Here is an 18080-nt window from a genome sequence, read left to right as displayed (position 1 = left end):
TAAAATCACGCGATTTAGACTCTGTCAGTGAAGTCACGCGAACCTTCACTGCTTGTCACTTGCTTGCACCAGAAGAGAGCGTATCATGAATTGCTTCCTACTGATTGCTGCTCTTCTCTGCAGCTCAGCTGCAGCTGTTCAGCCTTCCTGTAAGGAGCTGTATGCCTCGTTTTATTTGTCGCAGAATTTTAATGAGACGATCGCGCACACAATTCACTGCATGAGCGTGCAAGGCCTTCGTCTTTTCAACCCGAGGGCAAATGAGGATAATCGAGTTCCTACAGTGAACCACAACATCCAGGACGAAGTAAGTGCTGTGGGTTTTCTTTACCTCTCCACAACATCAAAACAACCAGTATACTATGTATAACTTCGCTTCATAGAGAAGAATCATCACAGCTGGAGGTTGGCACTAAGGCCTCTTAGCTGAGACTTTCTCAAACTCAACCGTGGCAGTCCTTGGTACAACTTAAGCCTTAAAAACCGCTTAAATCGCAGATTTACTTTCCCTTTCTAAATAGTGGAGTAAATTTTAAAAAAATAGCAGGTTTAGAATTGTCTGGAAATTTTTTAACGATTGTTGGCACTTTCTAAGTGTGCCTACTGTTCGTGCCTAGTGCGTTTTGGAACCATGGAATCGAATTACAGATCACGCAATCGAATTACAGATCACGAAATCGAATTACAGATCACGCAATCGAATTACAGATCACGCAATAAACAACTTAACAAAACTAGATGAATCTTCAACTCTCTAAGATGTTGAAATGAGCGTCAAGCATCTAACAATATTTTCCCCCTAAAGAATCTAAACTGGAGTGAGCTGTGCCATTCATTTGGCGAGGCAGATACTAAAGCATAATTATTTTTTTTGCTTAGAAAAAGGCTGATTACAATAAAAAATACAATAGAAACAAAATCTTCGCTTTAGAAAAGAACACATTTTGTAACTGTGACGTGTGATATAACTGGAATCAGATTTTAAGTTTTCAGTGATAATTGAGGTCGCAACAACAAAGCAATATTCTGCCAAATGATCCAGTAGTCAAACCCTTACTTGACGCCAGGTCTATCTCTAGAATTCTAAATTAACGTGAAAGAGCACATTCCGATCTTCTTCAGTTCCCGTCTCCGTGCCAGTATCGATTTTCCTGATATAACTTTACGGATTGGCCATAACAGACTAAGTGCCATGTACAATCATGCGCAAAGATTGTGGTTATGACGCCTTTTTAGTAGAGTATAAGTACGGTGCCACACAAGTGTGTTAAGTTCTCATCGAATAAGATCGGGTGGGTATGGCAGAGAGAGGAAATAAATATCGGTGCAGACCCTAAACAATTCACTTTGTTCCTCAGAAAAAGTTAGTGTTACCATTTGCTCCAGAGGACCCCCGTGGGGAAGATTTCACCACTGAGACAATGAACATCATGGACGCCATTTTGAGCCGGATTGGCAAGGATGATGACGGCCTGGGTCCTAATTGGTCCTCAACTGAGCGAATCGTACATAAGTTTCACATGATTGATGTGTGGCATAGAGTGAGGGAAGTTTACAAAGAAGTTTTAGACAACCCGCCACAGGTAACTTAAGTATAACGACATCTGTATTTGGGACTAATCGTTATTTATCGCGGGGTGGTGGTGGGGGGGGGGGGGGGTTTGGAGGATTATAGTTTTGTCATAATCAAACCCGACCTGATCTTCTCCTGAGGCTCGGCAAGGTGAGGTAAAGTCTGTTTACGAGCCTAGTGGCCCATTAGGCCGGTGCTTAACTCCGATTTCTGTAGCATGAAGCGACTAGGAGTATTTCTATTCTCCACTGGATGGGATGCCAGTCCATCGCAGGGTTACCCCCAGCATTAAATTGCCGGTACCCATTTATACACCTAGGTGAAGAGAGACACTGTGAGAGTAAAGTGTCTCACCTAAGAACACAACAGAATGTCCCGGCCGGGGCTCGAACTCGGACCACTCGATCCGGAGTCGAGCGCACTAACCATGAGGCCACCGCGCCTCCACCCTGAGGCTCTGTAGTATTCTAAAAACCCCATTACTGGCAGTTAATTGTCTATAGCCCCCTCCCCCCTTATACTCTGTCACCCACGACTAATCCCCGCTCAGATCACCCTCAGAACCGTGTGATTCCCCCCACCCCCCCGGCGAAAATCCGTGACCTGTGACTTATCTCACTTCCCCTTCCTTTCGACCATTTTCCCGTGTACTTTCAAGATTGTTATGTATTGTTCATAATGCGCAGGATGATCTATGCAATTGCCTCTTGGACACTACATCAAACGGCATCTACCAAGCAGTCCACTGGGTTGCAGAACATTACAAGTCGGGTACACCCATCACCCTGTTGAACCGACCTATCCCCAAGCTGAAAGACGCAAAGTCGTGGAAAGTGTGGAAGAGTCGTCTGCTGTACTACTACAAGCGACCGTCCTTGTATGACAGCAGCTTGTTCCTTTACTGCGCTACTAAGCATTTCTGAGCCGGCCTTGTGTATTAGCCACAGAAACTCACCTACTACCGGCGTGTGAAAATATTAACTGACACGCACATTCTTGTTCTCTGTCTTGTTCTCTGTGTAACCCTTTGCCCCCTAAGAGTGACTAACATCTAATTTCTCCTTACAATATCACCCTGAATCACACATTAAGGTCAGGAGAATAAAGGAAATGATCACCAACTAAAGAAGCTCTTGATTGTTTAACAATTTCTCCGTCGTTAGGAAAACGCGGTTTTTAGAATATTATAGAGAATAAGCATACAGTTGATGTTAGGGCGTAAAGCGTTAATACTTCACCTACAAACTCTGTTTTCGTTTTTTGGCATACAGCCTTTAACATTTCCCCATAAAATGACAGTTGTCGAGAGACAACATCTTTCAGCTTATTTGCCATGCCCATTCCTCATCTCGTGGTCGTTATATCGAACTGGTCATAGCGACAAAAACCTCCCGACCCCTTCCAACAAACACATTACTTAATTTCGACTGAGGGAAACGATTCGGCGTGAAGATTAGCGCAATGAATTCTGGATGGAAAGGCCTGATATGGTGCGTATACCCTGGCCAGGGTCAGAGTGCGCTGTGTTCTCGGATCGACAACTGTAAGGGACATTTTTTGGCAAAGATTGTGCGTGACGCAGTAAGATTAGACAATTAAATATTTTGAAGGAAATAAAAGCACGGGCACGTGATAGCTAGCAGATGTTTAAATTCAATACTCAAGAGAGAGCAGCCTCAAGAAAGGTCTTTCCTCTACTAGCTTTGACAAAAACATTAAGCAACACAACAGGTTCACTAAAGTTCACTGAAGAATTTTGCTATTTCTTGTCAAAGAACAGCGTCGATCTTCATCTTAACTTTATCAGGGAAAGGGCCGGTAAGACACGAGGTATTTCAGCAGTAAGGAAAAACAATTACAGTGTGTATAAGGTGTCACAAAAAAAAAACAAACAAAGAAACAAACAAACCCAGAAAACTTGGAGAAAAAGTAATTCGACGGTCAGTTATAAGTCGCGAATCTACGTTTACAAATTTCACCGCTGTAGATATTACTCTTTGCCGATATTTTACAGCTAGAGAAGAATCGAATTCAAAAACAGAAGTTCCTTAACAAGCGCCCGAAAGGAGCGAGTGAATTTATGGTTTAGCTATTTTTTTTTTTTTTTTTTTAATTTAGTTCAAGAAACTGAATAGTTTTAACACTATCATCTCTTCTGATCTCCAAGATCCTCTATACTATCATCATCAATCTGCAATAATAAAAAAAACCGATCTTATTTTTTTTTTATTGGATTGAAGAAATTGCGCAAAAACAAAAAACAGAGAAACTCTCATCAAAATAAAAAAAAATTGTCGGCGAGGGGGGTCTGGAACTGGGCAGTTTTGTTCCTCTAAGTTTTCTTAGTCAGGTTCCCAGACGGTGCACATAGTAGCTTCCAGTCTGCTGCGGCTGGTCGACGCGCGACCGTCGCCTGGGTTTATGGGACATCACAGGGGGCCCACACAAGCGGTCGTTTGTTCGAAATGTAAAGAAATGTATGCGAGAATATTGAAGAGTCGTAATATCGTAAACTTATATCAAGGAATGGCAATGTTAAGGCTCAAAATAAATGTAAACCTACCTCACTTGCTGTGTATTGTCGTTTCTGTGGTTCTAAATGGCGAATTTGAGCGAACAGTCAAGGCAAAATCTACCAAATCGCTCAAATTCGCCATTTAGAACCACAAAAACGACAATACACAGCAAGTGAGGTAGGTTTACATCTATTTTAAGCCTTACGACTCTTCAATATTCTCCCTTACAATTCTTTATATTTCGAACAAACGACCAGACACGCCGCTGGTGTGGGCCGCTGGTGTGGGCCCCCTGTGGGGACATCTAAGTCTTCGTGCACGCGGGGTGGCGGAATGGTGCCACGAGTCCACCGAGTTGAAAGCTTCGAATATCGTTCAGTTTTTCTCGACTTTGAACCTAAAGTTGCGTTAAACACTGTAAACATTCAGTGCGAGTCTTCTCAACGCCTTCAAGAACGATTTTGGATTAGAAGTTTTGATTTTACATGGTTGGTCACCGTTCGCGGCAACACACGCATTAAACCCTTTCAAGGGGCTCAATACATTTGCATTATTAATCAAGCGTGAAGTCAAGATGGCTGGATATTAGCCGCTTCAAGCACTCTTTTTCTTACATGGGATCGAAGCGGACAATACCGAGGGTAGCCAATCAGAACACTGGATTCGCTTTATCTTGCTCCCGGGCGCTGCCAGTTATATAATAATTGAATTTCACACCCTGCTTGGACTCAAGACCCTGGAAACCCGTTTAGCAGGTGAAGGAATGTTCCCTCCCCTTTTCTCCACCTGAGGTGCTTTGGATTTCTATCGACATCACTGTAAGGAAAGACTTTACCTCTGGCCATTTTTCTGGAATGAAATCTAGTAAATCATCTAAGACGTCTCCCTGGATGACAATTTCATCATCACCCGTCACTGACGATCCACACGAGTATTTCTGGGCAAAGATCTTTGCAGCTTTTTTTAGGTCAATATCTGGAAAGAAGTAGCAGCCACGTGAGAAGCGAAATATTTGGCTAGGCGACAAGGCTGGCTGATGTTTTTATCAAACTGGATATTATTATTATTTTACAGGCAGTTTTCTAAAGGAGTAGTGCTGATAACAATACCAACCATGAAATATCACATGATCCAAAATGGAGGATTTAAACCTTAAACTCCCATGGCTGACCAAGACTTAATTTCTCCTTACAATATCAATATAATATCAACTAGTAAGTGATGCAAATAAGGAAACATATCAATTACGGGATTATCAGTTGATTAAATACCAAATTCTCCTAATTAATATCATAAGAATTGAATTGGATACAGTAAGGAAAATTACTAATGAGATCTGGGAGTGAAATGTTAAAATTTTAAGGATGCTGTCACAGGACAAGCTTAGTCCAAATTGTTTCAAGTTTAAATGGAATAGTTTTTCGTTTGTGTTAGCACAGAGTTAGGCAGTAACTAAAGTGTGGAATCATGAAGAGTGCTCTTGACTTCATGACTTGGACATAAGAGTATCAAGTTTAGGCAAAATGGTAACACCGGCAAAAAGATTCCTTTCCAGCCTTAGAAGACTAGCACATAACCATAGGTTAACTATGTGTTGATTGGGGGAAATCAAATACTTATAACAGTGCAAATGGAAAATTTTGGAGGCCACTCTTTCCTCAACCTCAACCTTAGTTCCTTCACCCACTTTTTTCAATGTCTTCACTGACATACCAAAAGAGCCTGACACAACACAGACTACCCTGTGTTTTACATCACAACAAAGTAATATGATAAAAAAATCTACACCTACCAAATGTACCCAGTCCAGTAACAACAGTCACATACTTCTTCTTATTTCTCTGGGCTCTTGACAGTGCTACCTTTTTAGTTACATTCTTAAAGAAATACAAAATTGCAAATGAGGCAAGTATCAAGTATAGTATAGAGTTCAACTACTACGTACAAGTTAAGGTCTCTACATTTAACAAATTGACAGTAGTTTAGCATGGTCTGTACTCTTATTTAGTTGACAATGATATTCATCATCACAGTGGTCAAAACGTTATGGACTCACGATCTGCCACAGAGTGAGTCTGCAACAAATTTTTACCACTTTGTTGATGAATATCCCTGTCAATAAGGGTACAGACCACAATAAACCACTGTGGATTTTTTTTTCCACAATATCCATGTCAAATGAAACGATTCTTTGAGTGCAATATGACACATTAATGTGAGCAGCGCTGTTTGCACTCAGCAATGGCAAATTGGCCGATCAGATTGCATCATTACTGCCAATTGTGGCAGTTATGTGACCAGAAACTAGTGTTTGTATTTGCTCAGGTCAACAACATACACCCATGGGCAAATGATGGACACTAAATTGACCAATCAGAACTAGCACTTACAACTTTGGCTATGTTATAATTTTTTTTCTGCATGCAAGCCAAAGTAACTCAAGGGTCCAATAACAGAACTACAAATATATGTACTAACACTATCCCAAGTCCAATAAATACTTTAAAATTATAAATTGAGATATTTTGAGATGGGCATTGTTAACTTTGATTAATGCATTCAAAAATAGAGCATTTTATACATTTTACTGTTCCATATTTCAGTATTCTCAGAATATATCTATTTCAGGGAACAGGATGTTGTCACTCAACAATGACATCCTTAGAATATCCAAAGGCTGAGCATTTTCACTATGTTTCCCATGAAAATGCTTCAAAATTAAAAAAAATTACAGTTAATTGAAATTTGTTACCATGCACAAATCATGATGTCATAATGCAACAGACAATTGGCAGAATGCATATGCAGAATTAATGCCTCATTACTCAAGTACCTACCTTTTTCTTCGGAGCTCTGACAACCCCTTTGCCACCTAAAAGATAAATGAACGAGAAAAGAGCATTTAATATCATTTGCTAAGGAGTACTTTAAAGACTTCAAATATCTACAGTAATCAACAGTAAGTGCACGCGGGGCCATACAGGTCCGATGGTAAAGATCCTAAACACAATATTCAAGCAATAATAATAATAATAATATAATAAAGTCTTAATACTCCAAAAGATAAAATTACACATCTTTTGTTAAAAGTAAGTGTAAGAAATTGAAAAAGGTAAAAAGTAAGTAGTACCTCTAGTTTGTTTCTTTTTGGCTGCACCTTCACTTACTTCCATATCACCCAACTGGTCTGCAACTAAAACAGCACTGACAATTCAACATCACTATCTGAGATAAAAACACAACTTCAGGGTTCAATTTTGTTTCATGTCTATCACTGACACAAACAGGGATCTTGGTACTACCTTTCAGACAAACAAACTAAAACATAAGGAAAGCTAAAAGTATGTTTTGCCAAAAATTTATTAGAATCTGCACACTTTTCATTCCTAAAACATTCAATTATTATGGACCAACTGTACCAGTTTATGCTAAGTGGTTTAATTTTTATACAGAGGGGCACAATAGTTTATTTTATCCTGTCAAGTGCCACCCTTGAAAAATAAAGCTGATAGTTATTAATAAGAGCTGCCGCTGTTTACATAAGTCAACCTATTTTTCCGATTTCTAAAACAAGTTTTGGAAAATCGCTGATTTATCGAACCCTACCGTTCGTGTTTGACCATGTAGACAGGAGTGCAGGTCACATTTAAGAGCCTGTTTACATGGAGGTGGGGGAACCACCTAAACGCATTTTGGCTTAGAAGTCATTAGAAATTAAAACAAAGTTGTTTCGCTCCAGATGAGGAAACCTGCATGGGTTAGGTAACCCTGCCTTTTCAAGTAACCTCTTATTTTATTTTGATCACATTTGTTTGATAGATGGGGCAACCTAAGTTGAAACCTCAAATCTTTCAAATACTTACCCTGACCGATTAGGGCTTTATAAGCATCAGGAATATTTGCTTTTAGCCACTCCTTGCATTTCTCATACTCTGCTGTGTATTCACAGTACTAAGGAGTAAAACAAACATGTTCCTGTGACAGAGCTGAATAATGAATGCGCATGCACCAGGTTTTGCCCGGAAAACAGATTTTTAAGTAGTTTGTAGGGTTGATTTCCTACTCTGTTGCTTCAAGACATTGTTTTCCTTGCCCTTTTCTTTTATAGAACAACCTCCAAAAACTTGGTACACCCCCTAAAAATTTTGGAAAATTAATTTTCTCCTTAAAACCTCTGGAAAAAGGATATACCTTTGATGAAAACAAAGTTTCTTGGTTTTAAATGCCAGCCCTCACTATTTTCCACTAATTTTGCTAACTTTTAGACCTAGAACACTTGAGCCTGCGTTGATGACCACATACCCTCTGACATAGCATTTCATCATTTAGCCCTGTCTGTAGAGTGGAATCTTTCAAGAGTAAACTCTTTGCAAAATCCACAATAACGCAAAGGAGAAGTAAAATATAAACAGCTACACATTTGATTATAGATTGTATCTTTGCTTTAACCCTTTCATAACTTCCAGAAGTGATAAAAATATGGCTTTTCCATCTAATGTCCATACATTAGGCAATAAACAGGTAGTAAGAATACTAAAACTAATCAAGCAGAAGTTTTCACTTTATCTGACACCCAATTCTTGTAACTAATTTACAAAGAAATGCGTAGGAAATAGAGGGGAGAATTAACAATCAGATCTTGAGAGTGAGCCCTTTATAATTAAAAGACACTGGATTTCCGCGAATAGATTTTCAAATGGGGTTTGCAATTCAGCGACTTCCTTGTATCACAAGTTTTGATAAACTTTTCCTTCCGGGGGAGGGCAAAGCAATTCTAAATTACAGAAAGATAACTTACCTCCAAGGGTAAACTGCACACTAATGAAGGTTGTCGCATGAAAATCGAACGAGGTTGAGTCAGGGAGAAGATGAAATTAAAGAAAAGATAAACTCGTTCAAACATGTTCCTGAAAACTTAGCTCTCTCGGCTACGAAAAACTGAAAATACATATAAATTACCTCCACAGTATTTCACATCCAGGGGATATTCGATCTTTTCTTCCATTTCAGTAATATTCTCTGTTGCAACATCGCTCTCAATTTCTTCCGCCATATTAGTTTGGTAAATTTTCGCGAACTGTCGCTGTACAGCGTGTTTGCAGATGTTAAATTATAAACCTTGGATCCAGTTTTCTGTCGTTTTCCGTCAACAGAACGTCCGCGCGTGTCCGTTGCCTATTTTGAACGCTAACTGGACGCTATGACGATTAATTTCCCTAATCAGGAAACGTATTTGGGTTAGGAGGTACAGCAATGAATCGTGTCAGCAGGAGCAATCGACAGCTAAACCACTTGGTAAAGAACTAACTAATGAATAAATTGGCAATTATACCCCATAGCTTATATGTAACTTTATTGAGGTTCTTTTTCTCTACAAAAAAAAAAAAAAAAAAAAAAACTCCATGTTAGTGCGTCGACTGGTATGTTGCGCGTACCGATCAGATAGCAGCTACATTAGGCTTGTATCTCGCACAAATACGATCGCCGTATTAGGGTATGTATCTCGCGCCAATCAGATCACCAATCACCACATTAGAGTATATAGCTCGCACCAATTAGGAGGGGGGGTGAATAGGGGAATGCAAATCCGCCGATCCGCTACGATTTGATAACCAAATCCGTCAGTCCATTAAAAAATATTGTTAAATCCGAATCCGTTCGCTACTTGCCTCGTAAAAAGGTGAAAAACACATCTTGAGCTGTTGTGTGTTAGTTAGGCCATGGCTTTCCCATCGAGCGAATTGCAATCGGTGGGGTACAGTGTCACGGATAAGGCCCGGGGGGAACTCCCATATGAAACAAAAGGGGATGCTCGTCGGAAATTTTAAATTTAACCCCTAAAGGAGACCATCTGGGCGTGGATTAAGCAAATTTTGACCCCTAAAAGAGACCGCTCATGTTCATGCATTGTCTCTTTGGCACTTGGTAAAATAGAAAACTAGTTAATGTTGAGGTAATACGGTAAAAAAAAAACAAGTTGAAAAGAAAATTTTACTTCTGTTTCTCTTCTAGCCTGCGAACAGGCTCCCGGCTTGGAGGAGCACAACGGGGAGCCTGTTCGCAGGCTATTTCTCTTCGCGTAATTCTGTATTTCTTCGCGGAACCCTAAACGAGACCTTGATGGCTTAAAATATTGGCGCTTTGCCTGGAACACCCTAAGCGAGATAAAAATCCAAAATTTACACCCCTAAGCGAGATGACGAGCATCCCCGTCTGTTTCATATGGGAGTCCCCCCCTGGGGATAAGGGCGCGAACACAGCAGACGTCCCAGTGCGTTACTATTTCCTTGATGCGTGACATGCAGAGAGTCTCGTCTGTGACAAAATATACACATACTCAGAAAAAAACACATTTTTAACGATCGTTCAGATCCACAATTCGAGCTTCCTCACAAGCAAAATCCAAAAACCGTTGCAATTTCAGAATCCGCAAATCCGTTAAAATTTTGTCCTAAATCCGAAATCCGGGCAAAATAATTCTCAGAATCCGCCGATCCGTTAGCCTATTCACCCCCCTCAATTAGATCACAGCATTGGGGTACGCTTGCACCAATGCTGAGTATTGTCCTGCATGCCAACCACGTAAATAACCCAACATTGACGCACACCAAAACAAAAAGTGACAAATTAACACAGAACTGTGAGCTCATCTACTCAGTGTAATTATGGTTCATGTCCTACGTGAGGACTCCGTCGCCATGATCTGTCTGGTTCAGGAAGGTCGTCAAGAATATGTCACCAAAAGTCACCTCGTTCAGCTGTCAACCAGCAGATAAAAAGAATTATATACAACAATCAGCACTCTGAATGACGTCATATCGCTCAAAAGGTCAACGTAGAAGGAAATTTTAAAATTGCCAGAAACGTCTGAAATTTGTTTCTATTGACTCGTCGTTCAACTTGATCATTCCTTGCGAAACCCCAGAAAAACTGTGTTTTCCAGCTTTGAAAGAAATTGACCCAGCAACTGCCTTTAAAAACAGTCATCGCATAGTTATTTTTATATATTTTTTTTGAATTTTCAAGTACTAGCGGCGTAATTCCCAGCCAAGAAAAGTCGTTTCAATGTCAACAAATTTAAAATAACGTAGTAATCTAAATGCACTCTAATTAACTGTGGAACTGAGATCCCCCTCGACCAATTTTTTTTATTTTAAAGAAAACTACCTAGCCCTGTTACGAGCAAGTTGGAGAAAGGAAAATATCTGAGGCTACCGAAACGGATCATGTCTAATCTCAGACCTTCCAATTTCAAGGCTCAGTGCTCTACCAACAAAACTGCTCCAGTACTCCTTAATCAGCCGTGAGCCACAACTGTGCCCAAACGCACAATTTTGCTTCGCGATCGAGATTCAGCTTTTACATCTTCCGCAATCTTAAGCACCAGAAAACATTTCTGTTATCACTCTTGCAAGTTCGCCTTGTCTAAATTAGCTGGTTGTAAGCACTGACGTCGATCGTGAAAGTCACCCGAACTGCTTCCTGTGCCGTCATGATCAGGACAAACAAGATTCGGTGAAGAGAAAAATTAATTGACGCTTTCGCGAAATATTTGTCCACACAAAAGAATTCTCTTGGAGATATATGACGCAACTTTGAGACGTTTACTCAGATATCAATGGATCAGTCAAAAAACTGTGACAAATTTGCATACAAATGATATCCGTAATCTAAAGACTAATAAGGTGTACTAGGAAGCATTTCTACAACTTGGCAGATTAGCGAGTTTGAAATAGTTTCTCCGACATATTGCACGTCTTTGCACTGTACGACAAGGAAGACGCTGGATCTGTTAAGTTTTAGAGCTTTGTGGAGTCTCGCTTTTGTTCTCGACCTGTGCAGTTTTGACCAAAGAAGTGCACACCGTACTACAAGAAAAGTAAAGGTAAGTTCAGTCAATTCGATCAAGTCCTATTTAGCATTTCACTTCTATAAAAACTTCTTAATACTCAGTTACTTCAACTTATTAGTCATGGTTACGCCAATTAGAGCCAGACGTTACATAATTCCGAAAGTGGGACACTTCTATGTTTCTGTTTTGAGAGCTCTCAAATACGCATCCCTCTAAGATAACTCTCCTGCTGAACTGCTGCTGACATCAGAGATTGCTTAATAAAATTTTATCGCTAAAAGAATTAGGCTCTCACCACAACATAGAAGAATTGATAATATTGCAAACCTAATGTAAAACGTTTCCTGACAGATGCGGTAGCTGCATATGAAAATTAACTGCATAGTTTAATCACCGGAACATTTTTTAATGGTGGCATGCACAGGATAAACTTCAAGTCAATTTCTGAGGGAGTTATGCCTCTTGGTGCTCTGACTTGGCACCAAAGGATCGCAAACTTTTTTCTTTCATCAAAGCTGTAAGCTTGTAAACTCTTAGGCCGGGAAAGAAAGTCTACAATTCTGAACGTAAACAGACAAGTTAAAGTAAGGAGTGCGTTACTTTCCTCGATGTCTTACCACCGGCAATGTTTCATCAAAACAATCATCTGTCTCAAATTTGCCAAGAAATCAGTTGCCATCTTTTCTCATTTCATATCAAAAAACGTAATTATGAAGCACAAAGGTGATGTCATGGAACTTTTTGAGCTACAGTCTGGGTTGAGCTTTTCATGGGATCAGGTTGCATCCTTCGTCAAACTCAGTGTCAAATTGTTTTTAATTGCTAAGAACCCACACGTCTCGGTTTGTTTGTATTGTTTTTTTTGCAATATTCAAATAATAATTTTCCCCATGATCAGCCTCCTACAAGCCAACCAATAAGAAGTCCTGGTATTGCCGCTTGACGGCAGCTTACTCTGGAAGACACACTGAGAACTATGGAATCGAGGGATAATTCAAAACCCTTTAGGTGGATTTTAACTGCTCTAGTCTTTAGAAAAAGGAAATTACACAAAAAAAATTTGCGTTCATTGACATAATGTTGGCAAACAGACATTCTCACTGTTTTCAACGGTGTAATTTCACTACGGAGACGCGTATTTTTGCAGCTTTAAAATCAGGTCAGACAATCTTTTTCAACAAAGAACTTCTGTATCTGACAATTCTATTATATAATGAAGTGGAACTTCCGTAGATTTGCTTTCACAACCAATTACGAAGCATGGATTTGTTAAATCTTATAACGCTTAACTGTTCAATTTATTACAAAGGTCATACCAGGATTTGATTATGTCATTCTTGTGAAAAATATATCTTTACCTGGTACGGCCATTGAGAGGAAACAAAATGTATCTCTACTACGGATAGACTAATGTTGAACGCAGAAAGATCTTATAGCCTTAGACGAAACTTGGATTGCAGACACTATGAGTCGAGGTTGAAAAGGTATTGCACTAACAGAAAGAAACACGATCAGATTATTTCGGAAATGAAAAATTGTTTGCCTAGTCAAGGCCTGTTGATGAAAGCTTTGGGTACTCCCCACACAATCGTTACAAATTCAGTTCGTGTACAAATACAACTTTTTAAGACTTTGGGATAGCGAACTTGATCGAGAAATTTACTTCTCATCTTTATTTCATCAACAATTGTGTGATATTGTGTATAGAGTAAATTATTCTTCAAGGTTATCCAAACAGAGGCCGTTTTAGCGTTCACGTCCCTATCATAAAAACAACACAGCAACGGTTAACTGTGAACCAGATATTTCTCAGCCAGGTAGAGAGTTACGCAGCTTCGCGCCAAAATGGCTCACTTCTTCATCAGTCAATTCTTTGGTCGTTTAAAGTACAAGAACTCCACATGTGTGATTAATAACATGACTATTTTTGGTTCTTAGTTATCCCCCATTGCAAAAAAAAGATTTCTTGACGAGCTAGACGAGCGTACTTTCAGTGGAATCAAGTCAGGATCTTTTCTGCTACGGTGGAGTTGACGATGACCGAGATCATAGACTTAGAAGGTACATCACAAGAGCTGGACTACGACTGCTTGTACAGCAGAGACAGTAATAATAATCAAACGGACACAGACTCACCAAACGACTCTGTGTTGGATGTGTAAGTAGGGCTTTTTGCGTCTAGACTATTTACTAATCTGACGCCTTGTTACTGGGGAACTCTAAGAGGATTAAATGGCAAAAACTGGTGTCCGCTTTGAAAGCACTTTTTTATTTCGTTCCTGGTGAAGAAACAGTCAAAAATTGTTTCAGTGATCTGTCAGAGAAGCACGTGGCACATGATGGTTCTGCCAATTTCAGATAAAAATACTCTGCTCCTGTCACGATAGCTATATTCAATACCAGAATAAATCGTCCTGTCTAAGTTTCAGGTCGGATCACTGAAATTTTGTAAAGTGCTAAGAGACTTAAAAGATTAAGAAAATATGTTAGGTACAAAAACGGAAAGGTATGGTGCAGATAAGCAGAAGCGTGTGGCGGGTGCGATTAGCTTTATTGTAAACAGGGCTTATGATGATGCGTAAGCCGTAAAATGGCCACAATTTGAACCGTTAGCGGCGTTAAAGACATATCGTCCCATTGAGGCCCTCTTGCTGTCACTCAGCCGAAAAATCGTCGGTTTAAGTCACTTATTTACTGATCAGAAAGATTTTATTCCCTTTTTCTTCTAATTTCATTTTGATTCAACATCCACTAGTGTAGGGTCGTAATGTGTAACTATTTTGTAAGGAACTCTCCGAAGTCCTGGAGGCAACAGGATTACAAAACAACAGATGTTTCTCGCAGATTGCCCCCGTTTCGTTTAAAGCACTGGTTAGGTGTAGCTATCTAAATGAACCGTCTGACTCAGCTTGTGTCTGGCTTTAACTGAAAATCGCTAAGTACCTTGGAACTATTTTTGTTACATTTACCTTTTATATTTTCGTGGTGTATTTTGTTTACAGCAAACAGCCACGCCTTATTACGATCAAGTCTTACACTGAAATTTGTATAGAGGCTGGAGAGTAAGTGAATATCTTTCTTATGAATTGCAAGAATGATGCCATTGTTAGGTTCTTCGTTTGCTTTTGTTTCATTTGTTTGTTTTTTCGTTTGTTTGTTTGTTTTCTCTGTCGCGGCTCTTCAACTGTTATAGCGCACCTCAAGGTCAACATGGCTTTCAAAAAGAGGGTATATATGTATAGCCTTCTACATCACTGGATCGAGAAGCTGCATTTGCTAGTCCTCTGATACATGTTGAAGTGCTTAGGGAAAATATTTCGTTCAATGATTAATTAGAAAGGCGTAATGATAGCTATTTCTGCTAATCACTCTATTTAAGGTAACCGAGTCATATGTGATTGGTAGAAACGGTTCAGGTCACGGCAATTTTAAGAAGTGTGATAAATGGATCACCCATTAAGGCATTGTTTAATTCAGTGCGAAGATCCTCCCGTCTCTTAAAAGTGCCTATGAAGTAAAAATTTTTTTTGCATAATTTTGTAGCTTATTATGTCCTTATTAAGGAATGACAAAATAAATTTCAAGAAAAGAAATTTAAATCGGCTTTCTTGTGGCTCGAAGTCCCTAAATTAGACGTTATCGGTGTCTTCGGAAACTGGGAGCGAGTTTGGCTCTGATGACGTAGTTGGTGGTTCTGGCGCTTTGTTTAAGCTTTTGTTTGTCGTCTTCAGAACTACCAACTACGTCCTTCCTTTGTAAGATGAGATTTGAACGCGCGCAAAATGGACCCATTTCAGATTGCAAAATCCAAACTTTGAGGTTCAAAAAATAATACAAGAAAGTTCTTTTGGTCGGTCAAAATCGCTTAGCTGTGTTCATCAAGACATAAGCAAACAAACAGGGCAAAAAAATTTGTACTTCATAGGCACTTTAAAATAATGCAAAAAAAAAAAAAAAAAAAGAATACATTCAAAAATTGACAATTATGCAAACCCAGGCTCAGTGAAAATGGTTGAGATGATATCAACGCCATTTCGAAATGTATAAACCACTTAAAAAGAACGTTTGTATTGCTTCCCGTTAGAACCACAGAGGAACCCTCTCCGAGAGTCAAACCAAAGTTTAAACCAGACACAAAGTTAAAAGATTCCGAAAGAAGCAACAGACTTGGAGAAGTAACGCCAGACCCGAAACGAAAGCTCTCAAAACCCAAGGTGAAATTTCCCAAAAGCACAGACAAAGTGAACGTTTGGAGCAAACAGGAGAAGGCGAAAGCAAAGAAAAAGGAACGAGCACCATGTTGGTTGGTTGTGTTTGTGTTCTGTTGTGGTGTTAGCAAAGAGCACCAATGGTACAGCCTTCTAGGAAAAGGTGAGAGTGTTTCACCCTTTAACCTGTAACTATGGCGACTTGCTTTTAATTGCTCCTCACAGTATCACCCCCGAATCAAATTTAGAGGTCAGGAGGATAAAAAGAAAATGATCCCCAAGTTAGGAAGCTCCTGATTGTCAAACAAATTCTCTTCGTCTGTATCAGAGGAAATGTAGAGAGAACGGTACGGGAGAATATAAATACCAACATTACGGTGTTAAAGGTTAATTACTGTTTCTGTGTCAAGACGATAAACGAAAGAAATGGCTGAATTCAATTCTACCTCCTCTCAAGGCATTTTCCTTTCTCTCCCTCGTCATGAATGTATTTGCGTTTAATATATATATTAATTTGTTCTCCTATAATATTTAATTTGATTTGTTTTTGGCACTCAGTTTCTCTCTTTACATTGTTACCGTCCACGTTTTACTTTCAGGTGGAAATGTTGGGCATTTAAAGGTGTTAGCGCCAGAATTTAGGGCAGTAATTTATGACTGCAAAACCTGAAAACGTTTTTCAATGACGTAACAACACTGAATTACAAGTCCCGAGTTCACGACTTTCTCTGCTCGCAGAGAACTGCTTTCGTTCTCAACTTTTGTTAATTGAGAGCTTGTGAACCCATCCTTTGGTTTTAACACTTCGGTTGGTACGAGGACTTGAGAAATACACTTTAAAAATAAACTGTACCGTCAGCCTAGTGCTAGAATAGGTTAATTCGTTCTTTTAGCAGCTTATTTTATTTTCTTCAGGTGTTTTCTTGTCGTTCTTCATGGCCATAATGTACCTGGTAGCAAGTTTAACTGTTCTTCCATTCCTGATCATCGCTGCAGTATTTGCCACAATTTTCTTCAGCGCCGGTATTCTGTCATACCTCGCTCTTTCTTCCAAGAAGGTTGGCGTCTCTATTGACGATGACGGTGACAGGTCATGTCTTGGTACGGTTTGGGGGTCCTGGGTCTAATTGTCCATATGCTTCGAGGATATTTCAGACCATGGTTTAGCCTCATTTTGAGAGCGAGGATACTCTCAATTCCGTGGTAATGACGCACTAGTGGAGCACTGTCAGAGAAAAGTCGGTTTACGAACAAAGCTCACTCACAACTTGGTAGTTGATTACAGAATCGCTTAACTGCTCTCCATTGTATTATGCCGTAATCCGCGTATGCCGCTATCCTTACAAAGTCGATTACAAAACTTACATGGCGTTCTTCCCAAGAAGTCTGGAGATTTTTAGAAACCTAGCATCTTCACGTGCGAGTAAGCAATCCAGGAATTTGACTCAGTATCCTTCTAGGATAAACTTGGTTTAAAAAGGTAGCCCGCGGACAAGTGGAGCATTAAGAGTCGTCACAAAAACGACCAAACAGCGAGGAATGATGATATTGCATTTATGATCAAAGAGGCAGATCTTTGCAGACACTAGTTTCAAAGTATGGCCGAAGATCACTAAGTATATGACACGAAATTCGGGAACTTCAAATACAATTTGGATATTAAACAATTAGCAATGATGATAATTTCTGGGGAAGGGGGATGCATCGTGTAGCCCTCCGACATCCTCCTCTTCTCCGGTCTGCTTCCTTTGTTGAAGGATTTCTTACACTTTTTAGTCCACACAATCTAATTGTAGTTTACGATTGTCATTCACCTTATAAGGAACTGTTGAAGAGTTCTAACTGACTCTAATATATAACCCTTCGTCGTCAACAAAATATGATTAAACCTTGAGGAACAAACAGCCCAGAACTCAAGAAAATAAACACTA

The 18080-nt window shown here is 39.6% G+C and overlaps 3 protein-coding genes across 4 annotated transcripts; 2 read left to right on the top strand and 1 right to left on the bottom strand.

The window, feature by feature from the left end:
* The first annotated feature begins 14 nt into the window (after window positions 1–14).
* Window positions 15–2702, top strand: LOC111345661 (uncharacterized). The gene is made up of 3 exons (XM_022952949.2): window positions 15–307; window positions 1359–1583; window positions 2260–2702. Exons 1-3 carry the CDS (start codon window positions 86–88, stop codon window positions 2494–2496), a joined length of 684 nt encoding a protein of 227 aa, XP_022808684.2. The 5' UTR covers window positions 15–85; the 3' UTR covers window positions 2497–2702.
* Window positions 2703–3305: 603 nt separating this feature from the next.
* Window positions 3306–9186, bottom strand: LOC111345662 (density-regulated protein homolog). Its single transcript, XM_022952950.2, has 8 exons — window positions 9049–9186; window positions 8888–8907; window positions 7953–8040; window positions 7220–7282; window positions 6927–6961; window positions 5882–5966; window positions 4925–5064; window positions 3306–3764 (listed from the first exon to the last, which is right to left on the bottom strand). Exons 1-8 carry the CDS (start codon window positions 9140–9142, stop codon window positions 3720–3722), a joined length of 570 nt encoding a protein of 189 aa, XP_022808685.2. The 5' UTR covers window positions 9143–9186; the 3' UTR covers window positions 3306–3719.
* Window positions 9187–11753: 2567 nt separating this feature from the next.
* LOC111345665 (uncharacterized) lies at window positions 11754–18054 on the top strand. Of its 2 annotated transcripts, none has more exons than XM_022952954.2 (5): window positions 11754–11974; window positions 13880–14099; window positions 14944–15003; window positions 16026–16312; window positions 17065–18054. In XM_022952954.2, the coding sequence occupies exons 2-5, from the start codon at window positions 13978–13980 to the stop codon at window positions 17274–17276; spliced, it is 681 nt and encodes a 226-aa protein (XP_022808689.2). In that variant the 5' UTR covers window positions 11754–11974; window positions 13880–13977; the 3' UTR covers window positions 17277–18054. The 2 variants fall into 2 exon arrangements, with proteins under 2 accessions (XP_022808689.2, XP_022808688.2); XM_022952953.2 differs by lacking the exon at window positions 11754–11974 and adding an exon at window positions 13268–13425.
* Window positions 18055–18080: the final 26 nt, after the last annotated feature.

Source organism: Stylophora pistillata, chromosome 13, assembly GCF_964205215.1.
Source record: "Stylophora pistillata chromosome 13, jaStyPist1.2, whole genome shotgun sequence".
In the NCBI taxonomy this organism is placed as follows: domain Eukaryota; kingdom Metazoa; phylum Cnidaria; class Anthozoa; order Scleractinia; family Pocilloporidae; genus Stylophora; species Stylophora pistillata.
The sequence above is the reverse complement of the archived record's forward strand: the minus strand, read 5'-3'. Positions and strand labels throughout refer to the sequence as shown.

What these genes read in the sequence shown, in the direction of transcription:
- LOC111345665 (XM_022952954.2), top strand. Translation starts at nt 13,978, where the DNA reads ATGACCGAGATCATAGACTTAGAAGGTACATCACAAGAGCTGGACTAC. An exon ending in ATTTGTATAGAGGCTGGAGA is followed by an intron (nt 15,004 to 16,025) that starts GTAAGTGAATAT and finishes GCTTCCCGTTAG; the next exon opens with AACCACAGAGGAACCCTCTC. An exon ending in GTACAGCCTTCTAGGAAAAG is followed by an intron (nt 16,313 to 17,064) that starts GTGAGAGTGTTT and finishes TATTTTCTTCAG; the next exon opens with GTGTTTTCTTGTCGTTCTTC.
- LOC111345661 (XM_022952949.2), top strand. Translation starts at nt 86, where the DNA reads ATGAATTGCTTCCTACTGATTGCTGCTCTTCTCTGCAGCTCAGCTGCA. An exon ending in ACCACAACATCCAGGACGAA is followed by an intron (nt 308 to 1,358) that starts GTAAGTGCTGTG and finishes TTTGTTCCTCAG; the next exon opens with AAAAAGTTAGTGTTACCATT. An exon ending in TTTTAGACAACCCGCCACAG is followed by an intron (nt 1,584 to 2,259) that starts GTAACTTAAGTA and finishes CATAATGCGCAG; the next exon opens with GATGATCTATGCAATTGCCT.
- LOC111345662 (XM_022952950.2), bottom strand. Translation starts at nt 9,142, where the DNA reads ATGGCGGAAGAAATTGAGAGCGATGTTGCAACAGAGAATATTACTGAA. An exon ending in GGATGTGAAATACTGTGGAG is followed by an intron (nt 8,908 to 9,048) that starts GTAATTTATATG and finishes AACCTTCATTAG; the next exon opens with TGTGCAGTTTACCCTTGGAG. An exon ending in TACTGGACTGGGTACATTTG is followed by an intron (nt 5,065 to 5,881) that starts GTAGGTGTAGAT and finishes ACTTCTTTCCAG; the next exon opens with ATATTGACCTAAAAAAAGCT.